Here is a 19,154-nt window from a genome sequence, read left to right as displayed (position 1 = left end):
GCTGACACATATGTTTTCCGTCGAATAGGATCATGACATTTGTATCCTTTTTGTTGACGAGAATATCCCAAAAAAACACATTTGATAGACCGAGGTGACAACTTATCGACCGAAGTTCCAAGCATATGAACAAAACAAGTACATCTAAAAATACGAGGAACCATACCAAACAATTTACAATTGGGTTTTAAAATTTGAAGTGGAACTTGACCACTCAAAACAGTTGAGGGCATACGATTAACCAAGTAGCACGAAGTTAAAACTGCATCTCCCCAAAAGATTTAGGAACATTCATATGCAATAATAGTGTCCTTGTAACCTCAAGGAGATGTCTATTTTTACGTTCAACCACCCCATTTTGTTGTAGTGTATAAGGGCATGATGTTTGATGGGTAATACCATAAGAAATTTCACCCCATTTTTATCCTATTGTAAAAGTTCACTTAAACCATGATTATAAAGAAGCAGGAAGGGCCTTTTTGGCTCGAATTCCAAGGCAGCAAAGCTGCCTCTCTTCCAGAAAAAAAAAAAAATTTGTTAAATTGAGTCCAAGGCCCTATCCCTAAACCCTAGTCATTTTGGGATAGGGCCTTGGACCCAATTTAACATGGAGATATAGAGGTTGACTGCCACTTCATTAGAGATGCAATTATGTTGGGAAAGGTGGTAACTCCTTATGTAAAGTCTTCAGACCAATTGGGAGATGTATATACCAAGCCTTTGGGGAGACGTGAATATGTATCCTTTAGTGACAAGCTGGAATTGTTTGATATCTACTCTCCAGCTTGAGGGGGAGTGTTTGTCATTTCTTAAATTTTCAATATTACATTTTTCTGTTATAGTATGGCTATTAGATAGAGAATGTCTTATTTTATCTCTAGTTAAATTTTCATTCAATTTAGACATGTATTTTAGGAGATATGTAATTTTTAGTATTGAGGGGCATTTTTGTCCTATTGTAAAATTTCACTTAAACCCTGATTATAAAGAAGCAGGAAGGGCCTTTTTGGCTCGGATTCCAAGGCAGCAAAGCTGCCTCTCTTCCAGAATTTTTTTTTTTTTTGTTAAATCAGGTCCAAGGCCCTATCCCAAAATTACTAGTCATTTTGGGATAGGGCCTTGGACCCAATTTAACACAAAGAAAATGAAGATACATCAAGAGAGGCCTCCCCTAACAACAAGACATTGAAGAGGGGGGGGATGCCATGGGGGGAAGGATGAGGTGGAGCACCATCCGATGACGACATTGGAATCTCCCTCCACAATAAGGGGACCACTGAAGCAGTTCTGAAAGATACGCAAGCCGTGAAGGAGACTAGAGAGCTCAGCAATTCCGAGAGGGTCAGAGTAAGAGAGTATGGCAGGGTTGCCTGGATAAAAAAATCACTCTGCCAAAGTCAGCCAAACTCGGGTTCCAAAAGGCGCTACCATCAAAATTTAGCTTATAATGTCCGGTGGGGGGAGGCTCCCAAACAACAACTCGGTGTGGGCCAGAGGGGAAGGACTTTTGAGCAATAATCTTCCAGTTGGTGCAGGCCGGGAAACAAGAGAGGTAGGCGAATTCTTTCCGGGAGCGGATCCATGTAGAGATGAGCCCAGTGGCGGTGTAGGAGACCTTAGCAGTAGAGCGAAAAGTATAGTCAAATGGTCTGGAGTTCCTCTCCTTCCAGGCAGTTAGCAGAAGCTTGCCCAGACTGGGAAGGCTGGTCTCAGAAGGGAAACGACACATGGTGTTCAGGTCAAGTGGGATGCAGAAGCTGAGATCCATACTGTCAATCATGCAAGTCTACACCTTCCAGGTGAAACTACAGTGGAGAAGAAGACTCACAGTTTCAGCCTCCATCCCGTAGAAGGGGAAGAGAGGATCGGGAGTGGTGTTACCACGCCTGATAAGGTTGTCTGTAGTGAGGATCTTATTGCGGCAGGTACTCCAGAGAAAAAACTTCACCTTGGGCGAGGTCTAGAGGCGCCCAACAAAAGCAACCGGGTGTGGGGCGGGCAATTGAGACCATCCCATAAGATGGCGGTAGGCCGAGGAGACCGAGAATCGCCCATTGTCATCAGGGAGCCAGATCATCCGGTCCGCCGTTTGTGGGCGGACAAGAGCATTGCCAAGACTATCAATCAAGCCACAAACAAAAATGGTTTCCTCATTAGTAAGGGCGTGTCCAAGGCAAAGGTTCCATGAACCATTCCCCCAAGTGTCAGGGACTGATAAGTCGCGACTAGTGGTGAGCTGAAGCCTAGGTGGATAAGACAAGGCAAGAGAGCCATCGCCCGACCACCAATCCATCCAGAAACGCAGACTGGAGCCATCCCTAACAAAGAACAGAATAGCAGTGCGGAAAGTGGAAAGTAGATGAAACATGGCTTTCCAAATGGGGGAGAGATGATGTCATTTTTTGTCAGTGATCCATCTATCTCCAACACGTCGAAGCTTGAAGGCAAGCATTGGCTTCCATGAAGCCCTCGAGGAAGAGTTAAGCTTCTAGAACCACTTGAGCAATAGAGCATGCCCCATTTCTTTGGTCTGCCTGATCCCAAGCCCACCCAAAGACTTTGACTTACACACTTTATCCCAACTGACAAGGTGATAATGAAATTTATTTCTAGTGCCACGCCACAGAAAACATCTCTTGATCATGTCAATGTGCTGACTAATAGAGGTGGGGCAAGCCAGGAAGGAGAGGAAGTAGTTAGGTATACTCACGAGGCAAGAGTTTAAGAGGATCAATCTACTCGCTTTGGAGAGCATCCTACCCTTCTACGTGGAGAGGGGACGCTCAAGCCGTTCGATCACCGGGGCCCATAGCCCCATTCGGGGTCTGCTGTCAGTAAGAGGAAGGCCCAGATAGTATGTGGGATCAATCACAACCGGACATCCCAAAGTCTCTGCTATGATCTGAAGCAAGGGAGGATCAATATGATATCCCATAATTGAAGACTTTCCTCAGTTAACTTTCTAACCATAGTGATTTATGGAGATTATGTGAATATGAGTGGTAAAAGTGACTTATTTTAAGATTACCACAATACCCTTGAGAGGGTTATCAAATTACTTGAGTTGGGCTTAGTCGGTTAGGAGATTCCTTATCATTAGGGATCTCTTAGGACATTTGTCTAAACTAGCTCCACCCATAGATGTGGATGATAGTTCTTATATCAAATGGCTCAAGAATGACACATATGTCATTAGTTGGCTCATTAACAGTATGGAGAAACATGTGGCAAATAATATTGTTCACCTTGAGACCACAAAGTAGATATGGGACATTTGCTCCAAGTTGTACTCTAGCACCAAGAATTTACAGAAATTATGTGATGTGTTTCAAAACATGTTTACTATAAAACAAGGAGAGAACCTGCATGAGTTCTTGGCTAGATTTAGAAGGCTGATTCAAGAGTGGAAACTTGCTCAGCCCTATTCAACCGATATATCAGTTCAAGAAAAGCAAAACGGAGGCCTTAGCAATTGTTATTTGCTTGTCAAATATTAAGCCATATCTTGAAGTGGCCAAAATCCAACTCCTTGGCTCCTCCGCACTTCCATTATTCGATGACATCAATGCAACATTACTTTGAATACCAGATCCTTCCTCTACCTCTCATATTAAAGTATCATCTACTATGTACTCAGGAAATAGGGGTACATCTTCTGCCACCCGAAGGTGCGGTAGAAATTATAGAGGAGGCTGAGCAAGAGGTGGTAGAAGTGGCTTTGGTCCTTCAAGGTTAGATAACAGTGTCTGCACTCACCGTGGTGGAGTGAACCATCTGGTGGATACATGTTGGAAGCTTCTTGGTAAACCGAACTGGGTCACTGCCAAGCAAACCTCAGTTCAAAATGAGAAGAATGTTGCCCAATCTGAGTCACAACGAGGAAAGCAGACTATCACCAATGATGATTATGACCTCTTACAGAGGATGAAAACTTTGATGGTATCTCATCCATCTTCTCTAACACCTTCAACTACTACTGCTGCTACCACTGCTTCGGGTATGATTTCTACTACTTTCTCCTCTTCATCCTGGATCTTCGACTCAGGGGCCTTCGAGCATCTTAAAGGTAACAAGTGTCTGTTACATTCTCTATCTCCATGTCTACCAAACAAGTTTGTTACCATTGCCGATGGATCCCAAACCAAAGTTCTTTGGAAGGGATCCTCCCTTGTTACATCATCTCTTCCGCTTACCAATGTCTTATTTGTCCCTCAATTTTTTAAAAAAAAATTGTTAGCCAGTTAACCAATCGTTTTAATTTCTCCATCACCTTCTCACCTTCTTCTTGTGTCTTCCAGGATCTCACAACGAAGCAGGTGATTGGTGGCGGCCATGAACAGGGGGCCTTTATTACTTGAACCTGCCTCCAATCACTCATTGCCATTTCTCAGACAGAGGCAAGGTTGTGGCACTACCGGTTTGGTCATCCATCCGCAACATTGTTTCAACACTTATTTCCATCCTTACAAAACATTAACAAATTTCAATTGTGAAGTTTGTCAGTTGAGTAAACACCAGAGGGTATCATATTCTCCTCGAACCGAACTTAAAGGTGTTGCTCCTTTTTCATTAATTTATTCAGATGTATGGGGACCCTTAAGTATCTCGAACATATCTCAAGTTAAGTATTTTGTTAGATGACTTTACTCGAGTCACATGTCTATTTCTGTTTAAAGAATGGTCTGAAGTTTTTTTAATATTTAAATCCTTTCATGCTATGGCGTCCACTAAGCTTGGAAAAAAAATATAAGTGTTTCTATCAGATAATGCCAAAGAGTACCTATCTAGTGAATTTCAATCCTTTTGTAACGATAATGATATTATTCATCAAACATCTTGTGCCTACACCACTCAACATTTTTTTTTTTTTGAGAAAGTGATGAATTTATTAAACCAGAAACAAAACAAACAATATTAGGCAGGCTTCATCCTAACAAGAGGGGCATAGAAGGAGGCCCCCTACTTAGCACACCTGTCTGCAACAAAATTTGTAGATTTGGGTACGTGGGACCAAATATAGGTAAAACGGGAAAGAATATCCATAATAGAATAGTACACGTCCCAATGACGCCACGACGGGGAAGAGGGAGAGGTGAACCATCCAACAATCACCGCAAAGTCTCTCTCAATGTGAAGCGGTCCAGAGAAATGCTCACGAAAGATGATGGGCCTTTGAGGAGGGCCTGAAGCTTAGCAGTAATAGAGTCAGAAATGCCAATAGGTCCAGAATAGGACAAAAGCTGATTACCATCCGAATCATGAAAGACACCACCATATCCGGCCAAGCCAGGATTGCCAAGGGAGCTGCCATCAAAGTTCATCTGATGTAGCCCGGATCAGGGGTTTGCCATTCTTGCATCGCTGGAGACTTCAACGGGCCTCCCATCTGAGCAATGGTGCTCCAATTCTCCTTGAGCAAGAAAACTCCTTCCTGGAGTGAAACGAAGCAGAGATGTGGCCATTAATAGAGGAGATGACCAGGTCACGGGGAAGATGCTTGGTGTTGAAGCGCCTATTGTTGCGTTCCATCCAGATGCCCTAGGGGATGAAAGCAAAACAAGTAGAGATGATCAAATTTCCAATTTAGGGAGGGGAATCCCGAGAAGTAAACGCCCAACCGGAAGGAAGTCCTTTGGCAGGCAGAGTTGAATACCAGATTGGCTGAGCAAATGGACCACGAGTAGGGGCAGGACACAAATAGGTGGCAAGAAGTCTCCTCCTTAAGGCCACATAGGCGGCACGGGATGTACACGCTGAGATTACTACAATGATGGAGGTTGATAGCAATGAGAATTCTGTTAAGCCTAACACTCCAGAGGAAGAACTTAACCTTTGGGGGAGCAGAGAGACGCCAAATAAAATCCACCTTGTGGTTGGGGGTAGCCGAGGTCCATCCCTTGATGAGGGAGTAAGCGAACGAGACAAAGAACAATCCACTAGCCTCAGGTCACCAAATCATCGAGTCATCCAAAGTGTCACGAGGCCTTGAGGTGGAAAGCACCTCCAATAGTCGAGAGGCAAGAAGGGCATCAGCATCATCCAGGCCCCGATGCAAACGAAGATCCTAATCTCCCAAAACCCAAGCATCCACAACTGATAAGCAGCACTGCGTGGTGGCCCGCCAGATGCTACAAAAGTGGCCTTAAGAGACCCAAAGCTAACCCACCAGTTTCCCCAGAAGCGGATCGAGTGACCATTCCCAACATGGAGGCGCGGGTGCCCGCCCCCCCCCCCCCCCCCCCCCCCCCCTTGGAGAGCATAACACCCAAACCCCCCTTATATTTTGGAATGCACACATCCTTCCACCTCACCAGAAAGTACTTGAAATCAGTAGAGATACCTCGCCAAAGGAATCTCTGCATCAAGATGATGATTTGATGGCAAATCGCAGCAGGGCAGTGCATAAACGAGAGAGTAAGTCGGGATTCTAGCCAAACACGACTTGAGAAGAGTAAGCCTCCCAGCTTTAGAGAGGAGACAACCTCTCCAAGTAGCCAAACAAGATTCCAATCTCTCAATAACTGGGCTCTAAAGGTCTTTGCTGATGCGAGAGAGGTAAAGAGAGGGAGACCGAGGTAGGTGGCGGGGAGGGTAGAGATAGTGCAACCCAAGAGATCCGTCATGGACTGAAGTTCCTCCACGTTGATGTTAAACCCCGCCAAAGATGTCTTCTGCCAATTGACTTTCTACCCCGAAACAATCTCAAAGAGACCTAGCAAGGCCTTGATCTTCACAATATAATCCTAGGATCTGACCCCGAATAATAAAGTATCATCCACATACTGAAGGAGGGGAACGTCGAAGGCTTCAATGCTGCTAATTGGCTCAAGCCAGCCAACCTCCTTTGCCCTATAGGTCATGACCGAGAGGAGCTCAACCACGATATTGAATAAAAGAAGGGGGAGTGGATCCCCTTGCCGAATGCCCCTAGATCCCTTAAAGAAGACAAATGGTCCCATTGAGAAGGAGGGAAAAGGTGGCTGAAGAAACACATGATCTGATCCAAAACCTCCAATGATCATTGAAGCCCATCTGGCCCAAACGATCGTCCTAGAGGTCCCAATTGACCCTGTCGAAAGCTTCTCTAGATCTAGCTTCAAAGCAAAGCGAAGAGAGCTAGAGTGGGAGAAATGATCAAAGAGTTCATGAGCGCCATGGAGGAGTCAAAGATGTTCCTTCTTCTAAGGAAAACACCTTGACCATTATGAATGACTAGGGGGAGAGAGGTCCTCAAACGTCGAGCGAGGAGCTGAGCAATAATTTTGTAGGAGCTAGAGATGAGACTGATGGGCCGAAAGTCGCCTGGCTGCTCAACATTGACCTTCTTCGGGACTAAGGCAATAAAGAAAGCCCCCATGCTTGTGAAAGTGATACCGTCCTTGTGGAAGCCCCTAGCCAGACTACAAATGTCCTACTTAATAATGGGCCAACCTCTGTGGACTACTCCCATAAGTCTGGCAAGATTCATCATTTGTTGCTAGGTATAATCATCATATCGGTGCCACTCCGACTGAAGGGTGACAACGATTTTCTCCGAACAAGCATCCAGAGGAAAGGGATGTGCTCCAAAGACTGGTTAGGTTGACAAGGCAGATGCCCAAGAGATTCCCATGGTGGGGGAGCAAGAGTAGGAGCTCTACGACGCCTCTGATATGTGGCAAGAGCAGGGGTGGTTGAGCTCCCCGACTAACAAGATATAGGAACAACAATTGCGAACTGGGCAGCAGTATCAGTGGCTGACTATGAGTCCGAGAGATCCAAATCAGAGCTAGGTTGGGATGGGGAGGAAGGTGGTGTGGGCATTTCTGTGGGACGGTTGGAGTTGGGTGAGAGGTGGGGGGTGCTCAAGCTAAGTAGGGGATTTATGGGGCTGCGCGATGTCTCCAGGGGGTCCTTTTTTTGGGGGGAAGTATAGGGATAGGTTCACCTTGAGGCGAACCTATCGAGAGCAATAATAATTGCAGAAGAAGAAATAATCAAGCACGAACAATATTTATACAGGTTCACCTCAAGGTGAGACTACGTCTTGTTCTTCTGCCGCTGCAATAATTTACGATGATGAATAAGTTTACAAGAGAAATCATACACATTCAAATTCTGTGTTTTTCTCTAACCTCTCTCACTCACAATTCCTGATCATCAATCACCCTAATAATGGCGCTCCCAAATGCTGGGGCCATTGAAATGCAAGTATGAAATCCCCAAACGATCCGTGTGCTGACTTTGTGTAAGGTGTTAATTGGACTCCACAACTTAACAATCTCCCACTTGGAGACTAATCCATCATCAATAGCTCCTCTGCATCGACAACAACTTCTCAATCCTCAGAGAGAAGTCCAACTGAAGTTACAACTTCGGTTTCTCAATCGTAATAGTCTTTGTCAACATTTTAGCCGGATTCTGATTCCCTTGAATCTTCTCAAGTGCTAAGACTCCATCCTCCAGAGTCGATCTAATGAAGTGATAACGCATCTGTATGTACTTTGTTCTGACATGATAAACATGGTTCTTTGCTAAACGAATAGCACTCTGACTGTCATAAAACAACACATTCTTCCCATGCTTGAGACCTAATTCTTCCAAGAAATATTGCAACCATACCATCTCTTTGCTAGCTTTGGTCACAGTGATATATTCTGCCTCAGTAGTAGAAGAACAACTATCTTCTTCAACTTAGAGACCCAACTAACTGCTGTACCACCCAATATGTATACATATTCAGTAGTACTCTTCTTGCTATCAATGTCTCCAGCCATGTCACCATCTACATAACCCTGTAATCCCAAGTCTTAACTTTTTGAAACATAAGGCTGAGTCTGCAGCGCCTCTCAAATACTTGAGAATCCACTTCACTACTTCCCAATGCTGTTTACTTGGATTACTCATATATTTACTCACAACTCCCATTGCATGAACTATGTTTGGTCTAGTGCACACCATGTCATACATGAGACTGCTAATGGCATAAACATGAGGCACATTGGCCATGTAGGCTCGCTCCTGCTCTGTAGAAGGTGACTACTTAGATAGCCTAAAGTAATTAGCCAAAGAAGTATTCACTGGTTTTGCATCATTCATGTTGAACTTGCTCAGCACCTTCTTCACATATTCTTCTTGTGACAGTTTCAAGGCATCAGTATCCCTAGTAATCCTCATCCCAAAGATTTTTTTTGTAGCACCCAAATCCTTCATTGCAAACTTCTTGGACAACTCTTTTTTTCCCTTATCTATTTCCTATTTGCAAGCACCTGCAATCATCATGTCATCAACATAAAGCAGTAGAATAATGTAAGAGTCATCAAGGTTTTTCACATAACAACAATGATCTGCCTGGCACCTCAAGAAACCATTACTACTCATAAAGATGTCAAACTTCTACCATTGTCTTGGAGCCTATGTAAGACCATATGAGTTGTTTTGAAGTTTGCACACCATTTTTTCCTTTCCCTGTGCTTTGAAACCCCGTGGCTGCATCATGTAAATTTCATCCTCCAAATCACCATGAAGAAAAGCTGTCTTTACATCCAACTGTTCTAAGTGCAAGTCTTCATTTGCCACTAGTCCAAACATTGTTCTAATAGTAGTCAATTTCACCACTGAAGAGAACATCTTAGTGTAGTCAATGCCTTCTTTTTTTTGAAAGCCCTCTACAACCAATCTTGCTTTGTACCGCTTGGTGCCATCATGTTCGTCTTTTATTCAGTAAACCCATTTATTTTGCAAAGCCTTCTTCCCTTTTGGTAACTCGGTCAACTGTCATGTTTGATTGGATAATAGTGAATCCATCTCATCCCTCATGGCCATCTCCCACTTGGTTGATTCATCAACTTGCACAACTTACTCTTAACTCTCTGGTTCACCTTTATCAATCAACAAAATATAATTCAACCTAGGGGAGTATCTCTGTGGTGGTCTGCTAGTTCTGGTAGATCTCTTGAGTTCAGTCACAGAAATGTTCTGATTTACTTCTGGTGGTATGTTTTCTTGGTCTTTCTGAGCAATATTCTCCATCTCAATAATTGGAAGATCTCTCAATTGAATTACTTCAGACTTCTTAGCTTCATTACTTGTGCTCTCAGAATCTGTTCTCAACCTATCTTTATAAAGGGCACCTTCATTGAAGAGCACATCCTTGCTCTTGATAACCTTACGACTTTGGTCATCCCAGAAACAATAACCAAACTCTGTACCACCATAGCCAATAAAGAAATATATCTTGGGTTTAGCATTAAGTTTACTTCTAACAGTAGAATCAATGAGAATATAAGAAACAAAAGAATGAAATGTTTACCTCTTTGCCGTTCCAAACCTCTTCTGGTACTTTGCATCCAATGGCGTTGAAGGATCTCTATTGATCAAATAGGTAGCGGTGCTAATAGCCTCAACCCAAAACATCTTTGGCAGTCCCACATGTAATCTCATGCTCCTAGCACGCTCGTTCAAGGTTTTATTCATCCTCTTTGCCACGCCATTCTCTTGAGGTTTTCTAGGAATGTTTTTCTTCATCTTGATTCCATAGTACCACTTGAAATCACTGTCTATGTACTCTCCCCTATTATCTGACTACAAACACTTCACTTTCAAATCTGTCTCATTCTCAACCATTGTTCTCCATCTCTTGAAAGTGTCAAAAACATCAGATTTTTTTTTCAAAAAATAAACCCATACTTTTTTGTTTGCATCATCAATGAATGTCACATAGTAATTAGATCCACCATGGAAGGTAATAGTTCAACGTCCCCACACCTGTATGAACCAGCTCCAATTTTGCTGTCTTTTGCTCCTTTTCAGCATTAGAAAAACTAATCTTTTTTTGCTTGCCAAAAATACAGCCTTCACACAAACTGTTGTTTACATATGTCAACCCCGGTAGCTTTCCTTTGAATTGAAGCACTTTCATTCCCTTCTCACTCATGTGATTGAGTCTATAATGCCACAAATCAGAATTAGTAATAGCGTCAACAATTGCAACCGTGTCTCTGCAACTGGAAGTGATGTAAAGATTTCCAGTTTTAACTCCTCATGCAACAACCATGGCTCCCTTAGTGACTTTATAGGCAGCACCATTAAAAATCACATTATGTCCTTCATCATCAAGATGCTCTATTGAGATCAGATTACGCATCAGTTTTGGCACATGTCTCACCTTGTGAATTTTCCACACTGACCTGTTTGACCCTCAAAATGACATCACCAATACCGACAATATCCAAAGGTTCTCCATCAACAAGATACATCTTTCTATGATTTCGAGAAACATAATTCTCCACGATCTCGTGATGTGAAAAGAACCTCAATCTAACACCCAAGAGTCAATAGGGTTATCAACCGACAAGAGTAAAACATCTTGTACTCCTTCAGTCACTGCATTTACAACTTTGTTTTTCTTTTCATCCTTCTTCGGTGCTTTGCTATTCTTCTCTATATGACCAGACTTACCACAATTCCAGCATTCCACATTTCTTTCGAATTTAGACTTGCTTCTTCTATTCCTTGACTTCCATCTACTGTTGCCCTTGTTAGAATCTCTTGAAGTTCATGCCCCTAGTATGAACATTTAGGGTACAATTAGATGTCGACGATTCTCTGAAGTCCTTTCTACGAACTTCCTCAGTAAGAATAGTATCCCAAACATCATTAAATTTCAACTCCCTGTTGCCTACAAAATTTTGACTGTACCCCTCATAGGCTCCCAACTATATTTGGCAAAGACACCAAAAGAATTAAGGCACGAACCTCATCATCAAATTTAATCTGAATGAAGGTCAATTGATTGACAATCATGTTAAACTCATTCAGATGTGTTGCCACTAGTGTATTTTCTGTCATCTTCGACTTGAACAACTTTTTAATGAGATGTACCATATCAAACATAATCTTCATCATTCCCGCTGTGGTTTTCTCTGACGCCACATTATGAGCCACGTTCATCGACAATGTCAATCGGATCACTCCCAACACCTGTTTATCAAGGAGATTCTACTCATCATCTTTCATGCATTTTGGTTTCTTATCCAAAAGTGGTTAGTGTTGCTTTTTACTGTATAGATAATCTTTCATCTGCTTCCTCCAGAATGCAAAATCCATACCATCAAACTTGTTGATTCGAAGTGCCGATCCTTCTCTGCTAGCCATTGCTCTCAATCACGAACCAAACTTTGATACCACATGTTAGGAATTAGACCCTAATTCAATACTATCGAGAGAAATAATAATCACAAAAGAAGAAATAATTAAGCACAAACATATAATATTTATACTGGTTCGCCTCAAGGTGAGACTATGCCCTGTTCTTCTGCCATTGCAATAATTCACTATGATGAAGAAGAAGTATACAAGAGAAATAACACACTCAAACTCTCTGTGTTTTTCTCTAACCTCTCACACACAACTCATGATCATCAATCACCTTAATAATGGCGCTCCAAATGCTAGGAGAAAACTAGGGTAACCGAAATGCAAATGTGAAATCCTCAAACGATCCTTGTGCTGACTTTGTGTAAGGCATTAATTAGACTCCACAGCTTAACAAAAGGAGCCTACCAAAGTGGGCCGCAATTCATTGCAAAGTCTCCTCTGATCAGAGCTCGACTGGGATACCCCAATTCGAGATCCACTATCCATACGGGGTGAAGGGAGTCTTTTGGTCCCAATCAGTAAAACTAGCGAGCGGTGCCTGCCAGCATGATAAAGCGTTTAAGGCGTTATCCTTGTCGTCGATGGAAGCTAAGGAGATCAGCCAGACCAACAACCCAAGATAAGAGGCTCGTGGCAGATAATTGAGGAGAAGCCGAGTGGGGAACTGGTTTGCGAGGCCAATGGAGTTCCAACTTGGATCAATCATGGTTACCGTCGCATTAGTTGCTCACAACAACCTCCCACACACTAATGAATCTGGTGGGAGATAGATTTCCATGACCCGCGACGACTCAACAGAGTCACAGAGCACAGGTGTGGCAATCAGAGCAGAAGGTGCACATTTCGGCAGAGATGGGGCAACAAACGCAGTTTTTGGTAGAGGTGGAAAGGTCACCACCTTTTTTGGCAGAGGCGGGGAGGTCGCCACACTAGTGGTTAGGTCGTGGTTGGGAATTTTTGGGCGGCAAGAAGTAGGAGATCAGCGTTGCAGGAACATAGTCTTTGAAAGCCGCCCAGAATGCCGACCACCTGAAGGAACCTTTTGATTCTAAAATGTATATTCACAACATGATCATCTCCCTTTGGCTTTGAACGATCTTGCACTCTCATTGCCTCTGGTAGTAGAAGATGGAGCAGCGGAAGGAGATCGAACCTACCTGGAGCTCCTTGGATCAAGTTCGGCGGCTTTCGACCAATGTAGCAGCCTCGTTTCCCGTCGTTGTGCACTGTTATTCGAATCACATGTCCAGATTTGTCACTAGTTCAACAAATAACAAGAGACAAGTCGCCAAAGGAGAAAGATGTTGTCGATGACCCAAAATCTCCACCTCTTCTGCTTCTCTTCACCCGAACCATCGTCCAACCCTTTTCGTCGCGATTTCCATCCAGTTTGGAATCGTGTGAGAGGTCGCTAACTAGTAGTGTCGCAGGTGGGTCTTGATTTCCCGTCGAGAGCTCTTAGGCTGGGACACTGGGGCACGGGATCCGTGCGCTGCTCTCCCCCTTCTCGAGACGACACTCGAGATCATCCTTTCGAGTAGAAAAAAGGGAGAGGGAGGGAGGGGACTGTGACTCCCAAGTCGCTGAGACCTCCGAGTCACGCATTGTTACACCCCTCAACAAAATGGTGTAATTGAAAGAAAAAACCCGACATTTCCTTGAAGTAGCCCGTTGCCTACTCTACTCTATGAAGGTGCCCTACTTTTACTGGCCTCATCCCATTCTTATAGCCTACTACCTTATTAATAGGCTATCTTCTTCAGTCCTTAGCCATAAATCCCCATACTCGTTATTATTTCCGAATGAAGACTCCTTCCTTTGAAAGTTTTTGGTTGCACATGTTTGGTTCATATCACATCCCCTCCAAAGAGTAAACTTGAGCCGAAATCACTTAAGTGTATCTTTTTGGGTTACTCTCGTACCCAAAAGGCTTTGTATGTTATAATCCCTCTTTAGTAGTTAATTGTCTCTAGGGATGTTACTTTTTTTTAGAACACATCTTTTTATTCCTCAAACGATGCACCCTCCCAGGTCTTTCATCAGTTCAGCCAGCTCTGAAGCCCGTTGTGCCACTTGATGTGGTTCTACTTCAGCCCTTGAAGACTCGGCCAACCCCACACTTGTGAAGTTTACGGATCCTTTCGATGTAAGTCCATCTTCTCTTATTGTATTTGGCCCACAATTTGATACTTGGCCCATAACTCTACGGAATGAACCTCAGATTGGCACTAGGCCCTCTACTTCTCATCCTATTTCAAACTGTGTTTCTCACCATCGATTGTCTTCTTCATACTATCATTTTCTTGCATCTATTTCTTCCGTCTCCGTTCCATAGTCCTATCAGGAGGCTCATTTTGATGGAAGGCTGCCATGGAAGAAGAAATGCATGCCTTATATGAGAATCAAACTTAGGCCCTTGTTCCTCTTCTTGGCAAGAAACCCATGGGCTATAAATGAGTTTTTACCAATCAAACACAATTCAAATGGTTATGTTGCTCACCTCAAAGCCCGACTCGTTGCCAAGGGATACACTCAGTGTTATGGAGTGGATTATGAAGAAACTTTTTCCCCAGTGGCTAAATTCAACTCGGTACGCATCTTATTATCTCTAGCTGCTAATTCTTCTTGGCCGTTATTTCAATTGGATGTCAAAAATGCTTTTTTGAATGGGGACATAAAAGAAGAGATATGTATGCATCAACTACTTGGTTTTGTGGTTGAGGGGGAGTCTGTATGCAAATTGAGAAAGTCTCTTTATGGGTTTAAACAGTCTCTTCGGGCTTGGTTTGACAAATTTAGCCAAACAATGTTACGGTTTGGATTTAGCTGGTGCTCAATAGGTCATTTTTGTCTTTATCAAGAATACCTTAAAAGGGAAAAGTATTACTAGCAGTTTATGTGGATGATGTCGCCTTAATTGGTAGTGATGCGGACAACATAAAAGAAGTCAGAAAAGGTATGCCAAGAATTTAGAACAAAAGATCTTAGACTTCTAATTATTTTTTTTGGAATTAAGGTATTCTAGTCAAAACATGTGATTAAATTATCTCAAAGAACGTATGTCTTGAGGACATACGAGACACAACGATGATGGGGAGTCGACCTACAGATACTTCTATGGATACTAATTGGAGAAGATGTTGATATAGGTAAATTATTAGAGACTTGTGGGAAAGCGTATTTACCTCACGGTGACCAGACCATATATATCATATACAGTAAGTGTGGTGAGTCAGTATATGCGCAAACCACAACTTACCCGTTGGTAAACCTTAGAGATGATACTAAGATATTTAAAACGAGCTTCGGGAAAAGGGTTTCTCTATAAGAATCATGACCACTACAATATAGAAGATTTCTCAAATGCAGATTGTGTTGGATCACCTGATAATAGGAAGTCCACTTCAGGGTATTGTACCTTAGTTGGAGGTATCCTGGTTACATGGAGAAGTAAAAAGCATAATGTTGTTGCAAGGTTCAGTGCAAAAGTAGAGTACAGTGCTATGACCTACACAGTTAGTGAGCTTCTATGGATCAGATCACTTCTTACTAAATTGGGATTCTATAAAGGAGCTTTTGTGGAATTATATTGCAACAACCAGGCGGCCATTCATATCACTTCAAATCCTGTCTTCCATGAGAGGACAAAACACATCTAGGTAGATTGCCACTTATATGGAAGAAATTTCAGGTTGATATCTTATTTCTCAGTCATGTTTCATCACAAGGGCAGGTGGCAGACATTCTTACAAAACCAGTCACATTCAAGATTTTAACTAGTATATGTGGCAAACTGGGTATTTATGATGTTTTCTCCCCACCAGCTCTAGGAGAGTGTTGGAAGCCACCTCAAGTGGCATTAAGGTAATAACCTTACCCACGTCAAAGACGTGACACAAAGTGTAATTAAATGTTCTTCTCATAAAGATGGTATAAGGGTGTAATTAAAGAAGATGATATATGTCTACTTATGTCCTTTCCTTTTGAAAGCTTGTACACCTACGAGGGCATTGTAGTTATTTTTTTTTAAATGAAGTAATTAATTGTAGTTATTGTAACTTTATTTTATAAACTATAAATAGAGGCTCAAGGCAAGGGCTAGATCATAAGTCTCCCCTCTTCTCTCAAATTCGTCCTTAGTCTCTCTCTTCTCTCAAGATCTCTCTCTCCATCTCTCTCTAGCCGTCTCTCTTTCTTCTTCTCTCTTCCTCTCATTTCTTCTCCTCTTTTTTTCCTCTCCTCTCTCACCATCTTGGTCGAAGACCTTGTCATGGGATCTTAAATCCAACAACTACCATTTGAACCCTTGTCTTGAGCCCTAAACCTCTTGAAGCTGACTTTAATATGCTGTTATTAAAATGGGTCTCACATTAGTCAAGGGGCCTGTGTTGATTGATATACTGAGAGGCCCACATTATAAAACACTTAATCATTTTTTTTTTTTTTTTTGCCTTTATTATTTTTGTCTTGGCCCATTGGCCCAATGGTCACATTGGTATTGGAAGGACCAGGGGGGTAAACCCAGGGGTAGGCAAATATTTAGGCTGTTATATGGATAATCAAGAGAAGATGTATGCGTGTAGTTTCTGATTGGGTTAACTTTTCTAGAAAATTTTCATGTTGAATGGTGAAAAAGGCATGTTGAATGCAGTCAAGGGTGAAAAAGGCCAGCTTGACTTCATTGCTCCTCAGTAGCTTTCTTGTTTGTTTTAGGTATACTGATATGTAGGGGTTTTTGGGTATACTTCAGTGATTGTCATGTCTAATGTATAGTTCGGCTTGTATTAGACTCTTGATTTTGGTCCATACATAAATGTTCCATGGCTTCAATGTTGCCACTGATTGACATTGAAGGATCTGATTAACTAGAGATAAACAGAATAGAGCGTGCTTATGAGTGACACTAACATACTAACAGGTTCTCTTGAAAAAAAAAAAACATACTAACAGATGGGAGAGCAACATGCTTATGTTGGTGGTCAGGCAGTGCACTGATAAAAAAAGGTTGCTTTTTTTTTATGCATGATAAAAAAGATTATTGATAGACTAACAGATGTATGAGATAGTCTGAGAAAGAGGATTGAATCAGAGAATGAACCTTGTCTTATGGGAGATTTAAATTGAGAAACTCTCCATGAAGTCAGCAGCATAGTTAAGACAGATTTTGATGATGATAAGAAGTCTAACGTGCTAGTAATATCAATTATTTGTAATTCCTCGTCCTTTATATTAAAGGATTTAGGGCTTGCGCAGGGGAATTTTAATAGCTGTAGGACAGTCACGACATGCATATTCTGCTGATCTTTGTTTTATTTAATACAGATTATTTTCCCCCTCAGAAGCCTCTAAAGCCTTCCATGCTATTAGTATATTCTGCTGTCCAGGCCTCTGGCCTTCCTGTATATTGTCTCTAATAAAAATTTGTTTTGCAGGTGGTTTTATGATGAGACCAAAGGGCTCTTTCGACCAGTGACCGACTAATTGTACCTATTTTAAGAACCATACAATCATGAGGTTCTGAGGAACAGTTCCTACAAACCCGACAGGGCTCTGCTGAGAAATTTTAGGTCCTTGATCAATGCCTCAACCATTTTACGTATTACATAACAACAATTTGATCGAGCTTTCATGATTTATGATACTGACTCATTATTGGGTGATCCTCCGAGAAATAAGGAAGAACAGATGGTGGCTTCATCCATTCATCCTATTTAATTCAGAAGATGGAAGGTTTCTTGCTCGTGTCCCTGGAACATGCTCTCCAACTTTATACTGTAAATTATCTCGTTTCTACTCTGTTTATAAGCTTCCCATTGATATTGTACTCCAACCATCTTTCACCGAATTATCTGCACTGTATATACTATTTTTGTGTCAAGCGTGTTCTATAAGTGGACTGCTGGCTGGTGGAGGAAGATGCTCTTTTTCACGTCAGTCCGTTTGTGGTTTTAACTTAGAATCCTGTTGGGCGGCCAATTTTTTTTTTTAAACCAAATCTTGTTTTTCTTGTTTAGGACTAGGAGAAGGGGAGAGATATGGGACCCATTGAAACTTGTTCACTGAGTTAAAGACAATTTACTAAGTATAGTAAAGTGATTCCTTTCATCCATCTACGAACAATTTCAACAAATTTATTTAAATTGTTTATTTTGTACTTTTCATAGACAGATTTCCATTCACACACACATACACACACAAAAACGGAGATTTTTGCATTTGTTTATTTTTTTCCTCTTAATGATTTTTTCCTGCCAAACAATAAAAAATACCTTTTCTTCTCATTTTCTTTTATTATCTTTTATTTTCTGTGGGGTCTAAATAGGCCTAAGTGTATCCATTCTTCAATGATTTTCTTTTTTTTCTTCTCTTCTTTTCTTTTCTGTGGGTTCCTAGGGACGGTTAGTAGGGAACTGGGATGACTGCATTATTATTGGTTCATCTTCTTTGTAGTATTTGCCATCTTATCAATTCAGAGCAAAATCCATTCCAGAAAGGAAAATTGAAACTTAAATATCTAATCAAATGGAGCATAACTATCGACAAAAAAGTGGAGTAATCTAAGGTGAGCTCAAATTACTGTTGCAATTTAAAAAATTAACAAAATCCTATAACAGAAGCAAAAAGAACAGGAATTGAACTTACCTTTTAACTTTGATGTAATTGTCGGAGAAATCCATAGTACTGAGATCTGATGAACGGAGAAGCAGATAAAGAAGCATACACAAACGACTGCTGTAGTTGAAACTCTTCTCTTCATTCTTTAAGCTTCAAAACTAGATTTAAACAATTACGTAGTTTCATATAAGATTAACGAGTTCTTAGAAAACCTCAATTAAACAAACACTTTGTTACCTATTCGATTCCGAGATAGATCTCGCAGAAGCTATCCTTTTATCCATCTCTCATCTCTATCTTGTCACTAAGAATGTAACCTAGATCATTGATGCAGGCTTGCATTTACTTCAAATCTATAAAGTTGGGTCCAAGGCCTATCTCATAATGATTAGCCATCTTTG

General features: G+C 41.7%; 1 protein-coding gene across 2 annotated transcripts in view; it reads left to right on the top strand.

The window, feature by feature from the left end:
• The window catches only part of LOC137934798 (uncharacterized), a 62,060-nt gene extending 43,828 nt beyond the window's left edge, over positions 1 to 18,232 (top strand). For both annotated transcript variants that reach the window (XM_068779333.1, XM_068779342.1), the window contains exon 6: positions 17,571 to 18,232. In XM_068779333.1, coding sequence (XP_068635434.1) covers positions 17,571 to 17,619 — 49 coding nt within the window. In that variant the 3' untranslated portion in view covers positions 17,620 to 18,232. The remainder of the gene's footprint in view (positions 1 to 17,570) is intronic.
• Positions 18,233 to 19,154: the final 922 nt, after the last annotated feature.

Source organism: Aristolochia californica, unplaced genomic scaffold, assembly GCF_029961685.1.
Source record: "Aristolochia californica isolate CCGP_79_NKW_82.1479 unplaced genomic scaffold, dmAriCali1.0.hap1 SCAF_10, whole genome shotgun sequence".
NCBI lineage: Eukaryota > Viridiplantae > Streptophyta > Magnoliopsida > Piperales > Aristolochiaceae > Aristolochia > Aristolochia californica.
The sequence above is the reverse complement of the archived record's forward strand: the minus strand, read 5'-3'. Positions and strand labels throughout refer to the sequence as shown.